The 23,426-nt window shown below is 45.1% G+C and overlaps 1 protein-coding gene across 2 annotated transcripts in view; it reads left to right on the forward strand.

Moving 5' to 3' along the window:
* USP24 (ubiquitin specific peptidase 24) overlaps positions 1-23,426 on the forward strand; it is a 1,409,949-nt gene that overhangs the window by 154,979 nt on the left and 1,231,544 nt on the right. For both annotated transcript variants that reach the window (XM_069232604.1, XM_069232603.1), the window contains exon 13: positions 13,669-13,776. In XM_069232604.1, the coding sequence (XP_069088705.1) occupies positions 13,669-13,776 (108 nt within the window). The remainder of the gene's footprint in view (positions 1-13,668; positions 13,777-23,426) is intronic.

Raw genomic sequence — 23,426 nt, forward strand, 5'->3', positions numbered from 1 at the left:
GGTTGATATCCATGGCCAGACGAGGCAGTAATTTAATTAAGGTTACCATTCTTGTGTCTTAATATGGTAAAGCAGCTTTCCTAGAGATAGATACTTGATACACTATTGTGCCTTCAGATAATATGGGAGAAATCTACTATACAGTATGACTACTGCCATGAGTGCTGTGCCCTCATACTATTAAGCCATTGTGGCAGAGTTTTGTTTGCTGTTAGATAGAGCCTGAGTTGGTACAACATTATTATGGCCTTAGAAAATGTCATGGAACCCCCAAATATGACCTCCAGTTTTCTCTGCTTTTTAAAGCCTTTTGGCCTGGTGCTAGTTAGCACCTCATCTAGTCTGACATGCTTATACCAGGAGTACCACTGGGTTTTTTGCTACTTTTTGTTCCACCATTTCTTATTGAGAGCAAAATATGTGTGCTTCATTTGTGCCTTTGGGAATAAAGGAATGTCATTACACCATGAATGCTTTATTTAGTGCCTCCAGTAGATCGGTGAGAAAACTAACATGAATAGGCATACTGATCAATTTAGGGGCTGCATATCCCATTTAAAAGGTGCAATGACTAAGCCCAGTACTGGATACTGTTGTTCTTCTTTCTCTTTGTGTCAGCTTGAATTAAGTGTGGAACTAAAAACAACTCTGCCTTTACCATCCATGCGACCCCATTAGAAATCACAATAACCATGGAATTGATGGATGGCTCAACATTGCTATTGGGGCCTGAAACTCACAATAACTCACTTGAGTTATGGGTTGTTGGGGCCGTCATCAAGGTAGATGGATATTGCGTTTGCACACACACAGTCTGTAGTTTTAAGTCAAAGACTTCTGTCTCATTTTAAGTTTTCAAACAGAGTAGACATCATGAGTAGACAGATGTTTTGTCTAAACTGTATTAGTTATTCCATAGGCATAAAATAATTATGTTGTGGGGTGAAGCATGTCATCAGCTGAAAATAAAACAGTAACTCAACTGTTAATTATTGCAGAATGGACAGATATACCCACTTTAAGTTTCTTATTCTAGCAACTTTAACACCTGAAATGTCATGATTAGCTTGTGTGAGATTGCAAAATTACCTTAACGTATTGACTGTTCCTTAGTCGGAAACAGTAATAGAATTGATCTTGCCTCTGGTCAGATTACACTTTTTACTTTGTTGTGCTTACATGATATTGTAATGGCTTGAGTTTTTTTCTTAAGATAATTCAGAAGACTCACCCCTTCCCCTCCACTGGACAAACTCACTATCTGTGGTTGATAGGAGGTAACTCCTACCCCCTGAAGAATTAAATGATAGGTCTTAGTGGGTGTCTTATTAGTAACATGGTTACAGTTTTGTCCATGATTGTGTAAAATGATTTTTTTCATCAATATTTATACTTATTTTCTTCTCCCTATCACTCCCAAAAGCAAGGAAAATGTATTCTTTGCCACAATCCACTATTCTCTTCCATGCTAAGGAGGCAGATGAATTACTGCTCCACTGACCATATGATTATAGGAATAATTGTGTCCAATTCACGAATACCCTATAGAAAGACTGTAAGGATTTAAAGACAATAAACTATTCTTCATTTTTGCCAGCAGGGACACCATTCCCTTTAGGAATGCTATATTAAGACTGCTATTTTAAGACTTATTTTTAAAATCAGTTTTGTTAATTAATCAAATGTACTCTTTAATTAACTCCGTGTAATTTCTAGGTAAACTAATCATGGCCCCACTAGAGCCTCCAGTCTTAATGGGAATTAACCAGGGCCATTGGAATTATGCAGCGGGAGACTGACAAATTACGCGTCAGTGTTGACTAAATTATGCAGCAAGAAAAAGCTAATTATGCGTGCAATGCCGCAGATTTTCTGATAGTTTTACCTCATTATTTTATGAGTTTTGCACTTGCTAACACTGTCTGTGCGGCATAGGTAGCATCTCAATTTAACACCCCAACATATCAATAGGCAACAGAAAGGTGAGAAGTCAACCTTTGTGAAGGACTTTACACTGCATGCAAACACATGTTACTGCGATTTTACAAATTATTTACCATTTGAGCTAGAATTTTGTTTTCGTTATCAGCAGATTATGCATCAGATGATGGATTGCGTGGCATATGCAGCATATCCATAATTATGCAAAAACTGCTGTGGTCGCAGAGTCACATAATTCCGGTGACCCTGGATACAATCATGGAATAAAAGCAGGACAGTGTTATGTAGTGGTAGTAAATTTGTATATCTTCGTGAAACCTCCCTCACCCCATAAAACATACAAAACAAAAGCAGATGTGATTAGCAATGATGTATACATCATGTTCAAATATAAATCCAATCCCATTAAAATGAAAAAAAAATCAATATAGACAAATCATCTTAAATCAAGATTATCAAAAAATTGTCCACATCACTGTAATAATACACAGGTTAAATCAGTTCCATTAAAATCAAAGATCCTTTAGACGAATCAGTACACATCAGACTTTTCTTAAGGTTGCCCACATAGGCGATACCTTATTGGCAAACCAGAATATAAAAATTTCAGTAAAGCAAAAACAATAAATTACCAGTTTTCAAAATCCTGAGTGCAATAGTTTTATAACCAAATTAAGGCAGATTGGACGTATCCATTTCTCCTGATATGATGTTATGACATACCGAAGAAAAGCTATTGAGCATCTGTTTCAGTTTGAGTATTGCAGATAGGGCACATCTCCAGAGCCATAGGTGATATTCCCCATGTACTTTAGATACTATTTATTGGCTAGATCCCTGTTCTAAATTTTACATACAATGTTCTGGCTTTGGAAGGCTCAGTACTGTCTAGGAAGAGTTCAGTCTAGGAAGAGTTCAGACAACAATGTACCTTTGTTTGCAACAAATTTCCCCACCAGACTACCCTTTCGTGGCTCCACAATCCGCTTGTCATACTTATAAAGACCAATATCTTGATTTTACCAAAGATAATAAATTCTGGGGAGCTTCCTCAATTTCCTTCAGGATCAGTTGGTAAAATGAAGATTTTACATATCCAGACCAAGATAATTTACACTCTCAATGCAATGCTTTTAGTCCCATGAAAGTGTTCCTATAATGCTCAAGCTAGTTATTATACCATAATCTCACCCAATAAAATAAGGACGCAGAAAAGTGAAGTGCTGTGTTCCTCTGCCCTAGGTCTGGAAGTAGGGAAGTCAAAGGGCCGCTTTTTGGCATATTTAACATAGAACTTATAAACCTATTTTCTGTTTTAACTAAACTGGTTAAGGTTGTATTTATGCCACAGTTCTGCACAATACCAAGTAGCACCCAGACCTTTGGCTTGATATATGTCTGCTACTGGTTGATAGGATGAACACTTTAGTAATATTGTTATGGCAGAATCTCTGATGCAAGGTCATCCAGCTCCTTATAGTAATCTGCTGTGACCAAGATTGCTACCTGGCCAACCTGACCTCTAGATAATCAAAGTCCAGTATGAATTTCCCCCATCTCAGTTTTCCTCAGAATGTCCTATGTGGCTTGAATACCATAAATTTGGTCTTACGGGAAGTTGATTTCTCCAGTATTGGGGTATCTTTCACAGATTCACACGCTTGAATCATTCCCAGTCTTCGAAGTGGGAGTCCAACAGTACATAGAAAGCAAAAGATAAAATTTTAAACATTTTAATCAATGGAAAAATACATTCACTTTTACAGCTTATTAGTACTATTATAAAAGACCAAAAGTACAGCCAATCGGGCGAGAGCACCCTTTAGACCTCTCAGCACAGAGGCTCAGTCTCTCAGATTTTCTACCACATGTCATGTGTAAGGGAGTGTCCCTGAGCTCTGCTCAGGATCTTCCCTTTTGCCCTTAGGGAGTTTAGCAATACGATGTAAATCCACTCAACAAACATTACTACCTTCACATACCTCCCCTAGTAAAGTATCACCTGCACCTCCTAACATCTTTTTGATGAGGACGACTGAGAAAACTACTCAGATGATGGTCTGTTTCCAGTGGCGCGTAGTCCTTCAGACCTAAGAATAAAATGTCAAGAGGAAGAAGAGGAGAGCGAACAAGTATATGTGCGGCACTCATTTAGAGAACAGCAGCACTCAGACGCCCAAGAGCAGCAGCACGAGCCAACAGTCCAGATGCCAGTATCATTAATTTCAAATCTACAACATGCAATGCAAGATTATTATTCCAGATTCCCGCCAGCGGGATCAACCACTCATTTGCAGCATCCGCAAATGCCGTTGAGTCCTCCCAACCAACCCTCAGACTCTCAAATACCGATGTCAACTCCATTGTCACGTCATGGTAACGAATCCCCCCTCTTCGAAGATGAACAAGAAGAGGGCGAGATACAGGAAACTGAGTCACTCCTCAATGAATGGGATGATTACCAAACACAAACACAATTCCCCTCTATGCCACCACCGATAGATTCACCACAGGATATTGCCCACCTAAAAGAGCTCCTGGTACAAATTGCCAATATTATAAGGGAGCAATAGAGATCGTACCAAAGTCTCAGAGGGGAACCGGCTTCTACTCTCGCTCCTTCCTCATACGGAAAAAGACAGGAGACTGGCGACCTATCTTAGACCTTCTATGTTTGAACAAATCCCTGAAAAAACAGTCATTTCGGATTATCACTCTCCAGGTTGTAATATGATTATTCAACCAAGAAGATTTTATGACGGCCTTGGACCTCCAAGACGCATACTTCCACATCCCTATCCATCCCAGTTACAGGAAATTCTTACGCTTCAGGGTTGCAGGCACCCACTACCAGTTCAGAGTGTTACCATTCGGCCTCAGACCAGTTCCTCGAGTTTTTACCAAGGTCTTAGCTCCGCTGGCAGCCCACCTCAGGAAAATGGGAATCCAGGTGTTTCCATAATTGGATGATTGGCTAATAAAAGCACAAACAGCATCCAGGGCAGCCAGGGATACAGCAACGTGTCTGTCCCTCTTCCAAAGGTTGGGCCTATCAGTCAAATACCCAAAGTCTCACCTAATACAGTCAGACCACATCACCTTTCTGGGAGCCGTATTAGATACGGAGCGAGCAAAAGCTTTTGCCTCCCGGGACAGGCAGAAGAGAAATTGAAGTCAAGCGGTCCGCCTCAGCAAAAGAAAGTTGACTTCTGTCCGGACTTACAAATCTTTTCTGGGGATGCTCTCCTTGTGCATTCCGTTGATACCAAACCGCTGTCTTCACATGAGAACACTTCAGCAACAGCTAGACAGTCAGTGGAAGCAGATAAGCAAATCTTTCGACGATATTGTCCAAATAACCCCACCAACGAAACAAGCCATGGAATGGTGGAGGAAGACCCCTCACATCTCAGAGTCTCTCTTTTCTGAATCAGAAACCAGTACATGTTCTGACAACAGACTCGTCTCTGGAGGGTTGAGGCGAACACCTAACAGTGAGCGGGAGATGGAACATCCAGGAAGCAGTGCTACACATCAACATGTTGGAATTAAAAGCAGTGTTCCTGGTGGTGAAAGCATTCCTCACCAAGATCAGAGGCTCATCGGTTTTGATCCAAACCGACAACACCGCAGTTATGCGTTACCTCAACAAGCAGGGAGATACAAGATCACCAACACTGTCTCTCCAAGCACAGGAGCTGTGGTATTGGGCAATTCATCATCACACAACTCTCAGAGCAGAACACGTCCCAGGAATATCCAACACCTTGGCAGACTCATTAAGCAGAACATCAACGACCTGCCACGTGTGGGAGCTCAACCAGGCACCTCTCAGACGCCTCTTTCTTCGCTGGGGCAAGCCAAGTCTGGACCTATTTGCAACAAGAGAACAAAAAATATCAATACTTCGCAAGCTGGCAACCACAAAGAGGGTCAAAGGGGAATGCACTTTTGATCAAATGGTAAGGAATCTATGCCTGCGCTTTTCCCCCCGCTTCCGCTAATCCCGAGAATTCTTCAGAAGATGAAGAGGGAAACTTGCCGACTAATATTGATAGCTCCCAGATGGCCACGCCAGTTTAGGTTCATGGAGCTCCTGCTCCTCTCATTACCCAAGATGGCAAATTGGTTGAGAAGAGTTTGTAAGTCCATTGGTATCCGTGATAATAGGAGTGTCATCTGCACAAAAAAAAAAACAGTGCAAGAATTTTCTGATCAAACAGTTTTGGGAGTCTTACAAGGAATTAATCACCTTGTTAATACACAAGGTTGGGGCAAACAGCCAACCTTGATGGACCCCTCTCTTTGTCTCTATCTGGTGTGTCAACTCTCTCTTCCACCACTATCTGATTTTGACATAGTTGTCATTACAAAGGCAGGTTATCATCTTCAGTAGGTTAGTCAACATGTTCATACTACTCAAGACCTTCCACAAGATGGCTCATGGATCCAGATCAAAAGCTGCTGTTAGATCTATGAATGTCACCTATAGATGTTCTCTGTTCAGAACAGCAGCCTACCATAACAGTAATGCAGATTGGAAGACTTGGTCCATGGTACTTATCTTGTCCCTAAATCCAGCTGGGAGGTGGTATAAGATCTGAGATTCCTGCAACCAATCCTGAACTCTCTACAAGATTTGTCTGCTAAAAACCTTCTGTAAATTGTTAGTCAAGCTGATTGCCTTGCAGTTCCAGGGGTTATTCCTTTCCCCCTTTTTATATATTGGGGTAATTTCCACACCTTTTCTCGAATCGGGAACATTTGCACCAGCTGGAATGGCAGTAGACAATAAATTCACATAGGGACCCAAACCACAAGCTTGGATCAAAAACAGTGTTATGTATTTGAGAGGGCAACTATGAATATTGCCCGAGCCTCCTTCCAAAAGCAATTTCTACAATGTCCTGTATTGATTTGTATCAGTATTTGTGGATCACCAACTTATTTTTCATTAACCCTACTTTCTGATACCCTGCTTACTTACTCTTTTTGAGTATCTTTGATGGATTCTCGATACCTTTGCCACTGATTGGCAGTATTTTGCTGCTGCTATTTCTGATACGCAGTGTCTGTTCAGTCGCAACAAAGCGGAATAATTGAGATACCACGAGCCCAGCTGTGCCGTGAACACATGATACAGTTCTTCTGAGCTTCCTTGCTTGAGGAACAGGAGCTGAATTGGTCATTGTCATTCCAACCATTTCTAAAGTGCTTGCAACCGGTTTTCCATTGCATGTGGTGTGTCTTGCAGTGCAGACTGTACCTTCTTTGGAAAAGGATCTGTTGATGTTCTTGATGAGGGTTCATTCATGGACATGCCCATTGAGACTGAGGTTGATACGTGAGACATCTTATGAGTCGCCACTTGTGAATCTGCTGGCTCCAACAACATCTGGTGCAATGGAGAGTGCTGCCCTTGCAGTTTATTCTCTGACTGGGGTTTTTGCACATTTCTGCTCCATGGATCCTTCTGCTAACGTGTTGGTTGACAAAGTGGAGCCAGTTTTGTTCTTAGTCTCCATTGATGACATTGGAGATATTCTGGATATCATAATTACTGTTAGTAAATGACCATTGGCGTTTTTCAAATTCCAAAGTATGATATTGAATTGCCTTTTAATTTAGTCTGTTTATTGGCCTACTTTGCTTGTCGAGGTAGACATATTTTTTTCTCTTCTAGGTTTGATTTAGATATGTTTTAGTGTACAACGTTTTTAGACTTTAAGTTTGGACTTGGCACTCCTGTTTAGGCAATGGGGATGGTATTGTGAGTCCATTTTAGTCTTATTCTGGTGCATATGTTTTTGCTTAGCTGATGGCTGTGGCCTGTGCCCTTTTACCTAGATAACATGCTCTGTTTTCATGTATGCCTCTTAATTCATTTTAGAATAGCCTGCTTTCTGCTGTAGTGTTTTATTTTCCTAATTAGTTGTCATTCAGCTAACGCATTATCATTGTTAAGTATGACATTTGTTTCATCATGTTCCTTGCCCCAGGGTTGACCAGAACAGACACTTGTGCCAAAGTAATGGGGTAGGTACGTCCCTCATAGACTCAGAATGGACTGATTGGGCTAACATGACATGCTCTCACTATAGGGTAGAGATTAGATTAGGTAGGAATCATTTGTCTATGCTCATTGCGATATGATGGGGTTGTTTATATTTACATCACTGATTTTCACAATCCTAATTTTGCTGTGTCTCATTATCCTCCTTATTGTAGCTCATTCATTTTATCGTAGATTGCGGTCTTTTCAATAAATCTATGGACAACCATTTGGCATCTCCCTCTTTGCCTCTTTGTGTGTATGAAACTGTTTGCTGATGAGAGTAGAGAGTAGCTTGTTCACCACAACTCCCCTGAGAAATCACTAGAGTGTCATACGCTAGACTACCACAAATCATCTTCACCCTTTGTGTCTGGATGAGGTACTGCTAGCAAGCCGGTAGGGCTGGGAAGCTTATCTGGCAACTAGACAACTACATTATTCATCCAGCTTCTATCCCCAACCAGTGTCTACCAAGAAGTTACCAGTGGTGGAGAGTGGGTGATTATTTTTTCATTTGGAGAACTTATTAGCACCACAGCTTTTTTAACACCTCCCACAGTGATGAATGGATTAGATGATAAAAACTGCACATGTTGTGCTAGTCCTCACACTAAAGACGTTCCTGAGCCTATGAAACTTATAACTATCAACAGACTTCCCATCACAAAGTGGTTGACAATATATGGTTATTTATTGAGAAGCTTGGGTAAAGGGCATCTCTCAGAAATGCAAGCCAAACTATAAATGGTATTTTCCAATAGTCAAGATGATCTGTCCAATAACCACTATACTCCAATTTTAAGCTGTGCCTTGTTTAATGTCTCACATTTACAGCCCCCACAAATACCCCCTTGTTCTGGTGAGCAGCTTTATCTGCCCCCCACAATAAGAGTCCTCACACCTGGCGAGTATCCCTTCCCCCACCCCGCCCATAAGGTAAGTTGCATCAGTCACATAGCAACCCCTAAACGTTCATGCTAGTTAGTTCAGGACAGTGTCACATGCAAAGTTGGACCTCCCTCTGTCATGCCTTGTTATCCCCTCCTGAAATGGGAACTCATGATCTTTTTATGTTAAAAAGAGCTTCTAATTTGTCCCGCTTCTGTATCATGTATACTTCAAGAGGCTATTCCTCTTAAACCAGCATTGTAGTAACTACCAGTTTATATATTTTACTGGGGCAGCCCTTCTGAAGGGAAACTGGTGAGCCTGCAAAAAGCAGGTCAAATTGTGTGTATTACATCTTTCAAGCTGTTTTATGCTGTTAGTCTCCATTAGGAGATTCCACTTGTCTGCACCTGTTTGTGGTGAATTTGGCTTCTGCCATTTGTAAAGAGTTCTCTTTTTATTAGCCCCTGCACTTAACAAAACGTCTGAAATTGGCTCACCTTCTTAAAGAAACTGCTGGTTCTAAGAGATGCAAGCATAAATTCTGCAACAGCATTGTCTTGTTTTTAAGCATATATTTACTTGAAGATCGGAAATTGTACCCATGAGGCAATACTGTCAGTTACACGTTATCTTGCTGACCAGTAGAAAACCTCAGGTCATAGCAAAGATGGTGGCTGGGGGACAGTTGCACCATGAAGAACTTGAATATACAGCCCGAGTAAAGAGCTTAAGCCCATGTGGCCTGAACAAATGAATAACTTAACCTCTTCAATGCGGGTGTCGGCCACTGGCCGACGCCCGCACTACCTCCCTGGTGCGGGTCACGACCAGTGGCCGACACCAGGGAGGGGGTTAATAAATCCTCAGGTGCATCGCACCCGAGGATTTATTATATTTTCTTTTTGCTCCAGGGAGACACGGAAGCTCTTCCTAAAGACTGTGACGAATGGTATGTGACAAGGTGTTTTTTGAGTGTCTTCAAAGAACGTGCTGATTGAGGGAAGAAGCGCAGGTAAGGTGGCCTCTACTGTTGCACGTATCTCACACACAACATCGATTTTGTGACTGTCTACATAGGCTAGTGTTTTAGAGCAACAGTTTAGCCAATAGCAGAGATGGCATCTTGATGGATGACTGCTGCCGGCACTCTGGTTATAGAGGACAGCTCTGACATAGGATCAGAGACTGAGACATCAGATACTGAGACAGCATCTGAGGGATAGGACAATGGCGCAGACTCTGGGAGTGATTTTTCAGTCGGAGGAGTCCCATTCGATAACTCCTCTTCCAGCACATTATGAGGGAGGTGATGAGGCCAGTCCTGCTGTCCCTTCTCAAGCAGTCTGTGCAACTGGGTAATAGTGGGTTAGCCCAACCCAGAGAGCAGGTGAATGCGGCGGCAAGCAGAGAGAGAGAGAGAGAGTGCTCTCTTGGGAGCTCCCCAATTTAGTTCAGCCCCAAATTCCACCTCCCAAATCGTATTGTGGAGACATCAAAATTATCTATTGCAAAACAAACTGGTTTTGGTCCTGGGTTCGGCGGCCATATAGAGAAACACACTAAACCCAATCACTTCTGGAAACTAGACATTCGGGGGAGTCCACAGAGGTGTGACTTGTGTGGATTCCCCAAAGTTTTCTTACCCAGAATACCCTGCAAAGCTGAAATGTTGAATAAAAACTCTATTTTTCTCACATTTCTGTCACACAAACTACAGGAATATGCTGGGATCCACAAAATTCCTACCACCCAGTGATTCCTCACCTGTCCTGATAAAAACACTACCTCACTTGAGTGCCTACACCTAGTGCCTGCGTCAGGAATGGATCACCCCAGGGTCAACTGCTGCCTCATGTAAGGACCAATATTGACCGTTGTGTGATCTATTCCTGTCGCGGGCACCAGGCCTACCCACACAAGTGAGGTATCATTTTTATCGGGAGACTTGGGGGAACGCTGGGTGGAAGGAAATTTGTGGCTCCTCTCAGATTCCAGAACTTTCTGTCACCGAAATGTGAGGAAAACATGTTTTTTTTTAGCCACATTTTGAGGTTTGCAAAGGATTCTGGGTAACAGAACCTGGTCAGAGCCCCACAAGTCACTCCATCTTGGATTCCCCTAGGTCTCTAGTTTTAAAAAATGCACAGGTTTGGTAGGTTTCCCTAGGTGCCGGCTGAGCTAGAGGCCAAAATCTACAAGTAGGCACTTAGCAAAAAACAGCTCTGTTTTCTGTCAAAAAATGGGATGTGTCCACGTTGTGTTTTGGAGCATTTCCTGTTGCGGGCGCTAGGCCTACCCACACAAGTGAGGTATCATTTTTATCGGGAGACTTAGGGGAACATAGAATAGCAAAACAAGTGTTATTGCCCCTTATCTTTCTCTACATTTTTTCCTTCCAAATATAAGAGTGTGTGTAAAAAAGACGTCTATTTGAGAAATGCCCTGCAATTCACATGCTAGTATGGGCACCCCGGAATTCAGAGATGTGCAAATAACCACTGCTCCTCAAAAACTTATCTTGAGCCCATTTTGGAAATGCAAAGGTTTTCTTGATACCTATTTTTCACTCTTAATATTTCAGCAAATGAATTGCTGTATACCCAGTATAGAATGAAAACCAACTGCAGGGCGCAGCTCATTTATTGGCTCTGGGTGCCTAGGGTTCTTGATGAACCTACAAGCCCTTTATATCCCCGCAACCAGAAGACTCCAGCAGACATAACGGTATATTGCTTTAAAAAATCTAACATCGCAGGAAAAAGTTACAGAGTAAAACATAAAGAAAAATGGCTGTTGTTTTCAGCTCAATTTCAATATTTTTTTTATTTCAGCTGTTATTTTCTGTAGGAAAACCTTGTAGGATCTACACAAATGACCCCTTGCTGAATTCAGAATTTTGTCTAGTTTTCAGAAATGTTTAGCTGTCCGGGATCCAGCATTGGTTTCACACCCATTCCTGTCACTAACTGGAAGGAGGCTGAAAGCACCAAAAATAGTAAAAATGGGGTATGTCCCAGTAAAATGCCAAATTTGTGTTGAAAAAAGTGGTTTTCTTATTCAAGTCTGCCCGTTCCTGAAAGGTGGGAAGATGTTGATTTCAGCACCAGAAACCCTTTGTTGATGGCATTTTCAGGGAAAATACCACAAGCCTTCTTCGGAGCCCTTTTTCCATTTTTTTTGGAAAAAACGAAACTTTCACTGTATTTTGGCTAATTTCTTGGTCTCCTCCAGGGGAAACCACAAACTCTGGGTACCATTAGAATCCCTAGGATGTTGGAAAAAAAGGATGCAAATTTGGCGTGGATAGCTTATGGGGACAAAAAGTTATGAAGGCCTAAGCGCGAACCACCCCAAATAACCAAAAAAGGGCTCAGCACTGGGGGTGGGGGGAGGCCCAGCAGCTAAGAGGTTAAATACGCATTCCCAATGTCAATATTATGAAACTTGCCATGGATTTCAGAGGTAAAGCAGATACATCTTTGTGTAATAGGTGATGGATTGGAGACAGTGTTATCCTCAAAATCTGAGGCAATGTGTCCCTGGAGACCAGGTTCAAAACAGCATTTCAAAATAGAATCGATAAGACTGACTTAAAAAAGTTTGAGATCTGAAATTAGAAAACCATGACGTTTATTACTCAGTTTAAAGGTACTATACAGAAATAGCAAAATGCAGATGCAGCAGCAAACAAATTGCATTACAAAAGTAATTTGCCATGAAAGTTGCCATTGAATAATATAATAATGTCCAAACTCTGAGAAATATGAAGTCTCTAGTGTGCATCAAAATAATTAAGTAATCAGAATGCATCTCTAGACACACACACACACACACACACACACTCTCTCTCTCTCTCTCTCTCTCTCTCTCTCTCTCTCTCTCTCTCTCTCTCTCTCTCTCTCTCTCTCTCTCTCTCTCTCTCGCGCTCTCTCTCTCTCTCTCTCATGTATAGTTTTCTTGCATAGACAATTAAAGGAACTGCAAAGTCAGCATGGTATGATCATTGCTTCAACAAATCATACTTTAATTTTAAATGTCTCCTAACCCCACCATTCTAGCTCTGATCCACTACATGAATATTGGTGTACCCATTCTGACCTTAGAAGGGACAATATGTACTTAGGGTAACTTATGCTTCTTCTGTTTGAGGTACTCTGTGCATAGAACAGTACCTCAGGTGGCAACTAGCAACATGTGGAAAAAAGGTCTGGCAATTCTCTCATCTTTTAGCACATGTGAAATAACAGTGCAGGGTGCTGTGACAGGCAATGCAAAAGTTGTTTATAAACACAGCTGGTAAATCCTGCATGGAATTTGGTTATTCACAAATTAATGTGTTTAATTTATCCTGGTCAAAAATTGCCATAGGACTAACCTGCCATAAGGAACCCTTGAAATTACTTTTATTTTTTTAATTGCTCACACAGGAACACTTCTTCCTCAGTCGTCTTTTATTTTGTTTACGTGTAGGGTAAATTTAGTGGTTGGACAGTTGGACAAGTTTGGTTCTCAGGACTTCTGGCCACGGTACATAGGAAAATTATTATTTTTTGTGCGACTCAAAAAACCTTATATTTACAACATGAACATTTTACAACAAGTCTGTAAGTGCATTGAGCTAGAACCACTCCAGTACTAAAATAAAAATTTTTGTTAGCAACCATGACACAAACCATGTATCTTATATGTTCCAAAATAAATGATACTGCCACCTGTGTGTTTGGGAGTCGGTCAGTTGGGATTAAAAGTATTTAACAGGCTTCTAACTCATTTTTACATAGTATGGGCAGTCGTCCACAGTGATTGAAAACATTCATACAATTGTTGCTGCAGCTGCTGTGAAGTTTAACTCTGACCAACTTAATCATCTGTTTGTTCTTATTCAGAAGGTAAGTGCTCAAGAATAATTGTTTCCTGACAGTTGTGTTTTATGAATGTGATGAAAGGTTATTGAAAGATAAACCACTTGTATTCCCCCCCCTCGATGTTCCTGCTCATCTCGGTCTCCTTTGTGATTTCCTATTCCCAAAATGTCTTTAGTCCCCTGGAAGCTATCTCATTGGTGCTGCTTAAACATTTCAGTTGCATATTTCTGTAATCGCATTTGGTTATTAATCGGTATGAAAAACATCTGACTGCATTGTGGTGGAAAAGTATATTTGTACATTTTGTTAACCCATCCAGTGCTCTAGATTTGTTATATGAAATAATCCCATAATACATATGTCTTATATGTTGCTAATATGAGTTTGCAGCAAAACCCCTGTTGTAGATTTAAATGCAGTGCATTATTCTGTCACCTCTTATTTGGGCTCAGAATATCATCTTGTTCTTTTCAAAATTTGAAAAGGTGGTTCTCACACTATGAAGGGTAAAGCAACGGATTTTCACACTGTTTCCCTGTCTGCAATACTGCATGTGGGTTTATACCATTTAACTCTACCGAAAAGAAACAGCTACAGGAACCTTCTCCCTCTCCTGTGAAAATAAATGGCAATAGAGAACTACCAGGTCTTTAGTTTAATGTCCTGCATCTATCTTTGGCTATTCATTTCTAAATTGAAAGGTGGAAATAATTGGCTGGTCAACAGCTTGTTTCTTTCATACATGGTGTTGACAGCCTGGTTTACAATGTGATCTGGTATACTTGGTCTCACTGATAGTATTTTTGGTGACTAAAAAAGTGGAGGTACAGAATTGACCTGAATCCTCCTTTCTGATAGATACACCTACCTGTGGATTCCTCACCTAAAGAATTTTCCCCCATGCGCCAGCTTCGCTGGAAATTTTCTTCTAGCTCTGCACGTCGACGATGACATCACAATTGCCTGACTCCACGTGACGCCGTATGACGTCATCCAGGCAATAAGAAGCCCTCGTCGACGTGCAGACGTCAGTTCCCTTTTTTCCGTGCCTTCGAGTAACGGTTTTTCTTCGCGGCTAACAGGGAGCTACAGTTGCACTTTGGTGTTACTATGTCTCAGCCGAGAAAATCTGGCTTTAAACCTTGTAACCAGTGACCAGTGTGGGGGTCGGATGTCGGTCACGGACCCCCATGAAAATAGTTTATGGTGCCTTAGTTCCGACCATGAGGTTGAGTCATGCGGCTCGTGTCAACGCATGAATCCTAAGGCACTTAAGGAGAGAGAGGCGAAGTTATTCCTGGGCCGTTCCAAGAAAAGGAAGTAAAGGCGTCATTGCAGAGAGTCATCTTCGAAGACTCATCAACGCCACGGGGACTCTCAGCGTCGCCACAAGTCTCGGCGCCGATTGAGCAGGGGCCGATCCAGGTCCAGATCTCCTTCAGCTCGGCGCCGACCGACGTGGGAGATTAGCCCGACCGTCAAAACTCCGCCTCCAACGACTCCGGCTTCTCCGACTTCACCCTTGTCGTGTTTGAAGTTGAGCCTCATCAGGAGCCGGCGGCTTCTCCGGAGCAGGAGATGCCTGGTCCATCATCGGCCTCTATGCCAGCGCCGGTTCCACAGGCTTATCCGGCTTTCCAGGCGGCGGGTACGGATCCCGCTGCATTTTTAAATGCAATGTTTAACATCTTTTCCACCATGGCGCCTGGTGGAGGGCATGCAGGTCCGTCAGGTCCTTTGGCCTTTAACTTGGGTGCTCCGCCTCCTTACAAGCCGACACCCTTTATGCCCTTTCTTCCTTCAGGAACTGCTTCGGCACCGATGCCCTTGGCGTCACCTAGAAGGCCTGTGATGCCGGCGACATCTGCTGTCCCGGCGCCGGTGAATTCACCACGGATCCAGTCTACAGTGAAATTGCCTGTGGCGCCGGAGGGTCTGTCGTTGGATGGATCTGAAGAGCGGCGCCGGCGAAGATGTTCGGAGTCGGCCGACGCCGGGACTCGAATCCAGGCTCCGATCCAGGAGATTAGCTTTGCGGCTCCTGGAGGAAGAGGAATATAGCAGACAACATTTGGAGGAAGGCGAGATCTTGGAGCCGTTGGGTGATTTCCAAGGCTTGGACACAGCAAGTGGCATTGACACTTCCCCTGAATGGGATTTCGCTTCCCCAGGGGAGTGTACTGAGGAAGCTGCATCATTTCATGTGGTAGTAAGGAAGGCTGCATATTTTTTGGACTTTCCTCTTCCTGCTGCAGAGGTGAAAACAAACCTGCTGACTGAAGTGCTGCATCCGGCGTCGGCGGTGGCGGAGCCTCTCTTGTCCTTCAATGAGGCTCTTTTGGACCCCATTTAAGATATCTGGAAGAAGCCAGTGACTTCAGAAGCTGTCAACAAGGCGGCAGCGAGACGCTATCGTGCGGCTCCAGGTGACCCGGACTTTCTCTCCAAACATCCAACTCCGGAGAGTTTGGTTGTTCAGGCATCGTGCTCCTCTCTGTCCGCTCCTGGTTCATTGCCCCGGACCCCGCGGGCAGGGAGTCCAAGGAAATGGACCAGGCAGCAAAGAAGGCCTTTTCTTCGTGCAGCATGGCCTTGAAGTCGACCAATGCGACTTGCATTTTGGGGCGTTACATTCATGCCCTTATGGGGGAGGCTAAGGGTCATCCTGAATTGCCACAGGAGGTGTTGCATCTATTAACGGACACAGGCGGCGGCGACCCAGGTGATCAATCTGGGTTGGACACCTCGGACTCCGTGGCAAGAGCTATGGGTACATCCATAGTGACGAGGAGACGGGCTTGGCTGCGTTCATCAGGTTTCTCCCCGGATGTGCAGGCTACTCTCCTGGACCTGCCTTTTGACGGAGAAAAACTCTTTGGGACAAAAGCAGATTCTGCCCTTGAACGCTACAAAGAGAGCAGATCCACAGCGAGGTCGTTGGGACTTCAAGCAGCTACTTCCTCTACCTTTAGATCTTTTAGAAAATTTAGGGGTTTTGTCGTGGCACCTCCTTTCGTGGCAGGTTCCAGGCGGCACAGCAATCTGCAGGATCCCTGCCTTACAGATCCTTCAGAGGCAGGGGTAGAGTACGAACTAGAGGGGCCACCCAGCAGCACTCTGCCTCTTCCTCAGGAGGGGGTGCAGCAGGGAAAGCAGCCTTCGTCCTCCACCACTCCCTGCTCACGTGTCTCCGGTAGCGGGGAGACTTGCCCGATTTCTTCCCATGTGGGAGTTTATAACATCAGACTCCTGGGTCATCGACATTGTGAGGAAAGGGTATGCTCTTCCCTTTCGGGAATTCCCTCCTCCCTTCCCTCCCCGCCCATCCTGCTTTTCGGACGATCATCTTCTGTTACTACAACAGGAGGTGTTATACCTTTTGTCAAAGGGCGCAGTGGAGTTGGTCCTGGAGCTGGAGAGGGGTCAGGGCTGTTATTTAAGATACTTCCTGATCCCCAAAAAGGATGGTCGGTTGAGACCAATTCTGGACCTGAGGATTTTGAATTGGTTCCTCAAGCAGGAAAAGTTCAAGATGCTGACCCTATCACAGGTTCTTTTGGCGTTGAATGAAGGAGATTGGATGGTGTCTGTCGATTTGCAGGATGCATACTTCCATATTCCTATCCTCTAATCGCACAGGAAGTATCTCCGGTTTGTAGTGGGGTCGCAGCATTATCAGTTTGCGGTCCTCCCGTTTGGTCTTACTTCAGCACCTCAAGTCTTTACAAAGGTGATGGCGGTGGTTGCGGCAGAGCTCAGAAGAAGAGGGATAGCAGTATTTCCCTATCTGGACGATTGGTTGATCAAAGCCAAGTCTCCAGAGCTCGTGCGGCGTCATCTGCAGTCGACAACTCCGTTGTTGTTCGACCTGGGTTTTTCAATCAATGTGCCCAAATCTCACCTGGAGCCCTCTCAACGCCTCCTGTTCAGTACTCCAGGGCAGTACTGGACACAACATTGAATTCAGGACATTCAGGCGTTGATTCCAATGTTTCGAAATGGAGCAGTAGTTCCAGTCCTCAAGGTCCTTCGTCTGCTCGGTCTGTTTGCTTCTTGCATACTGCTGGTCACTCATGCACGCTGGCACATGAGGGCTCTTCAGTGGTGCGTCCGCATGCAGTGGTTTCAGCACAAAGGAGATCTCGGGGAATCGATCAGGATCTCCAGAGACACTGCTGTGGATCTTCAGTGGTGGGCTGCGGTCGGCAACCTGTCGCAAGGAAGGCCGTTCTCGCTGCCTCCGCCAGTGGCCACAGTTGTAACGGATGCTTCCACTCTAGGGTGGGGAGCTCATCTGGGGGACCTGGAGATCAAAGGCCTTTGGTCTCCAGTGGAACAGAAGTTTCACATCAATCTGTTGGAATTGCGGGCAGTACGTCTGGCTCTCAAGGCCTTTCTCCCTTCCCTTCGTGGTCAGTCAGTCCAGGTCCTGACCGACAACACTACCGCAATGTGGTATATAAACAAGCAGGGAGGAGTGGGGTCGTATCTTCTCTGCAGAGAAGCTCTTCAACTCTGGTCCTGGCTTCAGGACCACAAGATTTGTTTGGTGGCAAAATCATTTGGCCGGGGTTCTGAATGTACGTGCGGATGTTCTCAGCCAACGCATCTCTGTCGACCACGAGTGGCGTCTTCATCCGGATCTGGTTCTTTACATCTTCCAGATGTGGTGGTGTCCGCAGATAGATCGGTTTGCTACTCAGGAGAACGCGCAGTGCCCATTGTTTTGCAGCTTCCAGTATCCGGTGCAAGGAGCTTTGGGGGATGCGTTTCAGATGTCCTAGAAGGGTCAGTTGCTTTACGCGTTTCCCCCCCATACTCCTTATTCCTCGAGTTCTGAGGAAGATCCGCCAAGACTGGGCCCTGGTCATCTTGATAGGCCCGGATTGGCCGAGAAGGGTGTGGTATTCGGACCTTCTCCAACTCTCTCTGTGCCCTCCGCTCTGTCTCCCTTACAGGGTGGACCTCCTCTCGCAGTCGCAGGGGCAGATTCTACACCCCCACCTCCAGAGTCTGCACCTTCATGCCTGGAGATTGAACGGGGCAATCTGAGTGCTTTTTCTCTCCCGCCGGAAGTGGTGGATGTTATTTTATCGGCCAGGCGACACTCCACCAAATCGATTTATGCAAGCAGGTGGGCCAGATTTGTAGGATGGTGTGGAGAGAACCAAATTAATCCCTCAATGGCTCACTTGTCTGACATATTATTATTTGCTCTTTCCTTGGCACAGAAGGGTTGTGCAGTTGCCACAGTTAAAGGGCTATTTATCAGCGCTGTCGGCTTTTCTGTGCCTCCCAGTCCAACCCTCCTTGTTTAAATCACCACTTGTTTTGAGGTTCATTAAGGGTCTCACTAATAGGTTTCCACCCACTCCGTTTGTTATGCCACAGTGGGATCTTAATTTACTGTTGACATTTCTGATGGGATCTCTCAAACCGTAGCACTTCACGGTCTCAGAGATACCACCATTCAGTCCTATCGAAGGTTTTCTCAGCATCAAGTGAGAGAGCCATGGCCTCTTATCTAGAGTCTCTGGTGGTCCAGAGTGCGGGTGCTAGGGTATGAAGGTGGTTCCTAGAAGACTGCCCGGGTACAAATCTCACCTGGGTGTGGTGGATAAGGGATGGTATAACCTTTTTGAGGCGGCCGCCAAGAATCCAGCCAATATCTTGACATGCCCATTGAGGAGGGAAATGGGGTGATAGCTGCTGCACAATAACGTGTCCTTCCCCCGTTTTGGTAGACCCGTTTTGGACACCCTATTAGAAATAGGGTTCAGGGACCCTGTACTTTCCGCGCCCCGGAAGGCTTCATATAGAGAGTCCACCGTTTCCGCTCCCGTCCATTTATAATATTCCACTGGGAATCTTTCCTCCCCTGGGGCCTTATGGTAGGGTAAGTTGGATATGGCTTGTACTATCTCCTCTTTGCTGATGTATCCTCCCAGTAGGCCTCAACCCTGCGCACTGAGACTAGGTACACAGGCCTCCTCAAAAAACATAGCAAGTCTGTCGTTTTGGGAGTTTAAAGTGTCCGATAGAAGCGCCCAAATGCACAAGCTATGTTCTTTGGGTGTTTGAAGAGCTTACCTTCTGCATCTCGTATGACAGGAATGGCTAGCGCGGTTTCCTGCTAACGTAGTTGGGCTGCTAAGTCGGTCTGCCTTTTCTTCATGCTCGTAATGTCTACCCTTCATCCTTTGCCTGGGAGGTACATAGAGCATTAAGTTGAATTTTTGTCTTTTCGAGGTGACAGTGCATGGCTGGGGAGGGATACGCGGTGTAGTCGCGGGTGCAAGTTGCTATAATTCTCTCCAGCTTTTGTTGGCGGGAGTGTCTCTGGGTTTTAGCAAGGGCGGTGTCTCTCATAAGTTGTCCTCTTATTGTCGCCCTAGTCGCAGCCCATAAAACCTGTGGAGAAGAGACCAAGCCTTTATTGTCAGTCATTTAGGTAGAGACTTGGGCACGTAGTTGGTCCTTGCCCTGTGACGTGCAGTATTGTGATACATTCAGGCACCATGGCTTAAGTCCTGGAGAAGCAATGCCTAGGTCGAGCGCCAAGAAAACCGTGGCATGGTTGGATAGTGCTGCTTCCAGTATCTGAGATTCCCTGACCGTGGGAACCAATTTATGGGAAATAAGAAAGTAGTCCAACAAGAGTGTGTCAGACGGACTGGCGATATAAAGGTATTCTCCCGATCGGGTGTGAAAGGTGCCAGTGATCTATCAGCCCACGGTCCGACAGTACGTCCTCCCCAATGCTCTGTCCGCCTTATTGCCGATATCTGATCTACTTGTTCGGTCAAGAACCACGTCACAAGCCAGGTTCCAGTTTCCACCTAGGAGATCTGATCTCTGTCAGGAGACCGTTGAGATATAGAAAGAAGTTAGAATGCTTAGAATCCAGAGGGACGTACACGGACCCAACGCAGAATGCACGATCCCAGAGTTGGAGTCTGGTAAGAATGTATCAACCATCTCGGACCACGACTTGAGCACTTTAAATTGCAAGTTACAGCGAAGAAGAATCGCAACCCAGCACTTGTGCCCAGCCTGAACACCCCCCCCCCCCCCCCTACGTAGACGGTGGGCTACCACTATAGAGTATTTGACCCACCCAGTTGCGGCACAATTTTTCTGATTCTAAGGATGATAGTTGCGTTTCTTGCAAGAGGGCAGCATATGTATGTTTGCATTGCAACTAGGATAAGACCTTCCTTCTTTTAATATAGTGCGTGAGGCCATGAACATTCCTCAATACAGTCGTCAATGGGAGGGTCGTCCCCCTTCCCGGAGCAGTCATGTGGGTGATTCGGACTATCCAAGTAGGAGTAAAAGATAGTTTTGTCGATAAACATAAAGTCGAAGAGCCTGGTGGTTACAGGATTCCAAATTACGGTACAATCGTATTGGGGTATGTCCCTCAACAGGGCATCCCAGTGATATTGGGCGTCTCAGAGAGACAAGCGGGTGATGAGTTGGTCCCAGGTAAAGGATCGTCTGTCCTAAGAAAGGAGCGGAGGGAGGATGATTATAGGAAAATGCAGAGGAGCTGTGGCGGGTTGAAGGTGAGTGAAACTATTGGGGATGTGGAAGGGATCTAAGGGGAGAGAGTTGGGGGGTGAGGGGGTTGCTCAATTTGGTCATATGCGGGCCCTTAGGTCTTGGCGATAATTGGAGTTATGTCAGTCCAGGACTAGAGGGATGTGCCCCGAATGGTGCTCGCCAGACAGCAGAAATGCCCTTACAGAGTCATACTGATGGATAGGGGCATGTGGACGAAGAAGGAGAGATAAATTCTCTGGAATATAGGGGGGTGCCCAGTGGTCTCCAGCCACGCAGGACTAGGGGATAAGTAGCCCAGCAGGAGCAAACGGGCTGAAGAGCATCATTCCTTACATGAAGACAGAACCCTGACCATATAAGCAGATATTACTCATAGAAGAACAGTACAATAAACATTAGGCTTAAGTCAAACAGAATGATAGGTTCACTGTGACCGCTATGGGCTGATCCTAGGAATGCCCAGATAGAGAGCAGGGGGATTGATGCTGCAATAACAACAATAGCAACAACAGTAATAACATTGATAGCAATAATATGACAGTGAAAGTGTAAATGCATGGTACTTTGCGCTCAGCAGATGGTCATTCTAGTTGTCAGCAGGTGGTCCAGCGATTGCTCCCAGGAAACATGCTAATCAGTCAGTCAGCAGGGGGCGGGGGTTTCAAAGAGGACCCTTTTTTGTCTCTGTGCAATCCCTGAGTGATGTCTGCCACCGCCTGAAGGGCCATGTCCCTGCCATCTTGACATCTTTGGGCGGTCAAGAAACCTTCCTCTCTCTTCTCTGTGCTGCAGAGTAAGTGTGGAGGGCACCAGGATCGGTGTCCCTGTGGAGAGTAGAGTTATTTAGCATGAAGGGGCTTGATGTCAGGTCTGCGGATTTGTGGTCCATTGGTTGGGCAGAAAGGTCATCCAAGAAAGAGCACAGGTAGGCTCAAAAAAGTCCCTGGATTTACCATCCATCGTTATCCACGTTCAGGCGGGCTCGAAGAGCCCAAATTTAATGTTCAAATGTCTCAGTTGGGGCCTAAGTGCGAGAAAAGCTTTCCTTTTTTCATTTGCTTCACGGGAGAAGTCAGCAGCAATACGGATTTGATTACCTTCATGGTTGTATGGGCCATGGGCCCTCGTAGTCAGTAGAAGTTGGTGGACCTGTTCATGCCGTTGGAAGCACACTATGATGGAACTGGGCCTCCCAGCAGTGTTCTTGTGGAAGGGGCCAATCCTGTGGGCTCGCTGAAATTCCAGCATGGGAGAAAAAGTAAAACCTGTGAGAGTAGGGATGAAGTCTTTAAGGAAAGCCCTCAGATCTACGCTCTTCTTGTTTTCCGGTAGGCCAAAAAAACAGACATTGTCCCTCTGGCTCCCATCCTCTAGGTCCGTGAGTTTGTGACGGAGGAATTGTAGCTCTGGTTCATTATCCGGCAGGGCTGCTAACCTACCTTTGACGGCATTCGGGCGGTGGTCCAGATCTGTGACTTTATCCTGGAAACCAGCTATGTCCTAACGGATCTATTTGGAGTCTTTAGATAGGTCCGTGATCTTGGAGTCCATGGCTTTCAGGCGACAGCACACTGTGGTGATTTCCTGCAGAATACGCTCCATGGTAGTGTCTGAGCGGGCATCCACTGGTGCGTCCGTAGAGCTGGGGCCGGGAGTAACGACGGGTGAAGACAATGGCCGTGGTTGTGAGATAGCTTTCGACAAGAGCAGCTGTTGTGTAGATTTACCTGTCGTTTTGCCAGAAGGCATCTCCACGAAGAGGAGGACTAACTGTGCCAAGAGGTCCATCAGAGCCCAGAGCCAGAGGCCCAGTGTCAGATGGGCGGAAGCTTTTGTGGGAGCCTGGCTGCTGTCCGAGTACCCCAGCGCTATCAAGTCTGCAGGGTACAGTTGTGCCACCCAGCGGCGCTTGTCTTGCCTCAAAAAGGTTGGGTAGGGTGACTCACTAGTACTGAGGACCACACATTTGGCGAAGGCAACAGCAATAACGGACACGTATCCTGTATATGAGGGTTGTTGGTCTACATGCCGATGATGGGTAGGTTACTGGGCGGATGCATCTGCCTCTGGGTCCTTCGTCAGCCGTTAAGGGTCAGCGCCATCTTCTG

The sequence above is a fragment of the Pleurodeles waltl genome, chromosome 4_2 (assembly GCF_031143425.1).
Source record: "Pleurodeles waltl isolate 20211129_DDA chromosome 4_2, aPleWal1.hap1.20221129, whole genome shotgun sequence".
In the NCBI taxonomy this organism is placed as follows: domain Eukaryota; kingdom Metazoa; phylum Chordata; class Amphibia; order Caudata; family Salamandridae; genus Pleurodeles; species Pleurodeles waltl.